The 2,313-nt window shown below is 40.1% G+C and overlaps 1 protein-coding gene across 1 annotated transcript; it reads right to left on the minus strand.

Moving 5' to 3' along the window:
- Positions 1 to 438: 438 nt before the first annotated feature.
- Positions 439 to 1,953, minus strand: LOC131856392 (putative receptor protein kinase ZmPK1). Its single transcript, XM_059208168.1, has 3 exons — positions 1,848 to 1,953; positions 1,530 to 1,766; positions 439 to 1,478 (listed from the first exon to the last, which is right to left on the minus strand). The coding sequence occupies exons 1-3, from the start codon at positions 1,951 to 1,953 to the stop codon at positions 439 to 441; spliced, it is 1,383 nt and encodes a 460-aa protein (XP_059064151.1).
- Positions 1,954 to 2,313: the final 360 nt, after the last annotated feature.

Here is a 2,313-nt window from a genome sequence, read left to right on the forward strand (position 1 = left end):
CTATAATTAGAATGTGATTTATTTCCAACAACTCCTTTAACAAATATGAAACAAACAAATTACATCCATTCTTGAAATAGAGAGAGAAACTAAATGACAAATCAAAGGAGAATTTCGGATCTATTGATATATATAAATTCTAAGAAATGTAAAACAAACAAGGGACATCCATTCTTGGGATAGACATTGAAAATCAGTGCTTTCATTGCATGGCTGGTGAGAAGAGGCTTACTGTTCAGCCCAGATCTCTAAACTACGGAATTGTGCAGAGATAATTCAGTCCCGGAAGCCACTGTTTTACCAACTAATAACATTTTACAGAGAATTTTTTGTACATACAGGAACTACATTTTACACCGAATGGTTTATACTCATAGGAATCCTTATTTATACACCGCTGAATGTTAAATACTGCACACAGGAGAGTGCAGGGTTTATCTATATCTCAGTATCTATTTCCACGTGTACACCGTTGTCGTTTATGCTTATCGGGAGCATCAATATTTCAACCACCCGACTCATGGAAGGCATCTTATTCTTGTCCTGCTTAATGCATAACAATGCTGTTTTCAACACCCTTTCCATTTCCACCTTTGATTTCCACTCCATATCTCTCCCTAATAATTTTGGGTCAACCAAGTTGTCCGTCCATCTATTTTCTCTAACACTGTCAAAAGCCCATTGCACAAAATTACTCCCAGACACATTAAATTCCGCACCCTTCCGCCCGCTAAGCAATTCCAAGAGAAGAATGCCGAAACTGCAAATGTCTGCCTTGGCTGTGATTGGAAGGTTCATTGTCCATTCGGGAGCCAGATACCCTCGCGTCCCTCGTATTTTAGAGAAGGCGAGAGCGCTAATTTCCTTGTCATTTTCATGCTCCTTGTCTACCAGCTTTGACAAGCCAAAATCTGAAACTTTTGCATGAAAGTGCTCATCTAGAAGAATATTCTCTGGTTTGATGTCGCAGTGGAAAATCCATTCAAGGCACTCCTTGTGCAGATAAGCCAGCCCTCTCGCCGTGTCCACTGCAATTTGAAATTGGTTGGTCCAGTCTAGAACTCTTGAGCTGTCGTGGGTAAATAGGTAATTATCCAGAGAACCCTTCTCAACATACTCATAAACTAATAACCTCTGATCTCCCTCCGCACAAAACCCAAGCATTTGAACCAAATTTATGTGATTCACTCGCCCAATCATGCTCAGCTCTGCCCGGAATTCATCTTCTCCTTGAGACACTCCTTCCAATCGCTTCACAGCCACCAATTTATTTTTGGGGAGGAGGAGGCCTTTGTACACACTCTCAAATCCTCCCTTCCCCACGCTGTCCTTGAAATTTTTAGTCGCTCGTCCAAGCTCCGAAAACTTGAACCTTCTAAGTCCTCCAGGAACGACAGAGTAACCTTGATAATTATGGACACTAGGACTGCGAAATATCCGGAAGAGAAATCCCCATCCGAGTGCTATGCAAACAATCTCTGTAATGCCAATAGCCGTAAGAATAGATGCCGTGGCAGTAACTATCTAACTTCTTCTTTTCTTTGAAACGCCAGACAAAGTATTTTGCTGCTGCACTTGGGGTTCAAGCGAACATTGCGATGAGCCCGATCGCATCAACATCAACATAGATGAGATATTTTTCGCTGAAGAATCGCTGGCAGATATTTTGATGTACATGTTGCGGGTTACCCTGGGAGATTGCAATCCGCTGGTAAGAAGGTACTTTGGGGAGCATTCTCCTGAGCCAGTAGTTGCGTAAGCAAAGCCTAAACAAAATCAATCATCCATGCAGATCTTTCTGCACACTTGGAGCGATAACCCATATGCATACCCAGACCACTCGTAACCATAATAATCTGTGTAAGGAAGCCGGAGAAAATGAGCATTATTTGGGGCGCAGGAGAGTTTTTGAATGAGCCGGCATCCTTTGAACCAGTCTGTTGAGTCTTCCATTTCAAAACCAGGCGGGCAAGGAAGAGATCAGAATAGAAACAAAATACAAAACAATAAATCCATGCTTCAGCACAAAAACAGATTTTTTATTAATAATTCCTTGAATCGATTACAATCATTCTTTTATTTATAGAAGATTTGAAATCCTTCTAGAATATCTATCTACTAGTCTATCATGCAAAGATAAAGTTTTGTGGAGGATAGAAAAACTGATTTTTGAAGCTGTGCAGGCATGGAGGATAGAAAAACTGTTTTTTGAATAATAAAGAAATTACTAAATTTACTTTTATTTGTCTATAGAGGAAATTAATGTCTTCTAACATTCCTCCTTAATTTCTTCTATTAATAATCTCAGCTTCT

Source organism: Cryptomeria japonica, chromosome 1 (genome assembly GCF_030272615.1).
Source record: "Cryptomeria japonica chromosome 1, Sugi_1.0, whole genome shotgun sequence".
Taxonomy (NCBI): Eukaryota; Viridiplantae; Streptophyta; class Pinopsida; order Cupressales; family Cupressaceae; genus Cryptomeria; species Cryptomeria japonica.

Excerpts from the sequence above, each read along its gene's own strand:
- LOC131856392 (XM_059208168.1), bottom strand. The coding sequence starts at position 1,953 with ATGGAAGACTCAACAGACTGGTTCAAAGGATGCCGGCTCATTCAAAAA. Across the intron at positions 1,767-1,847 it reads TCCTTACACAGATTATTATG|GCTTTGCTTACGCAACTACT; the intron begins GTTACGAGTGGT and ends GATTTTGTTTAG. Across the intron at positions 1,479-1,529 it reads CGTTTCAAAGAAAAGAAGAA|AGATTGTTTGCATAGCACTC; the intron begins GTTAGATAGTTA and ends TTGGCATTACAG.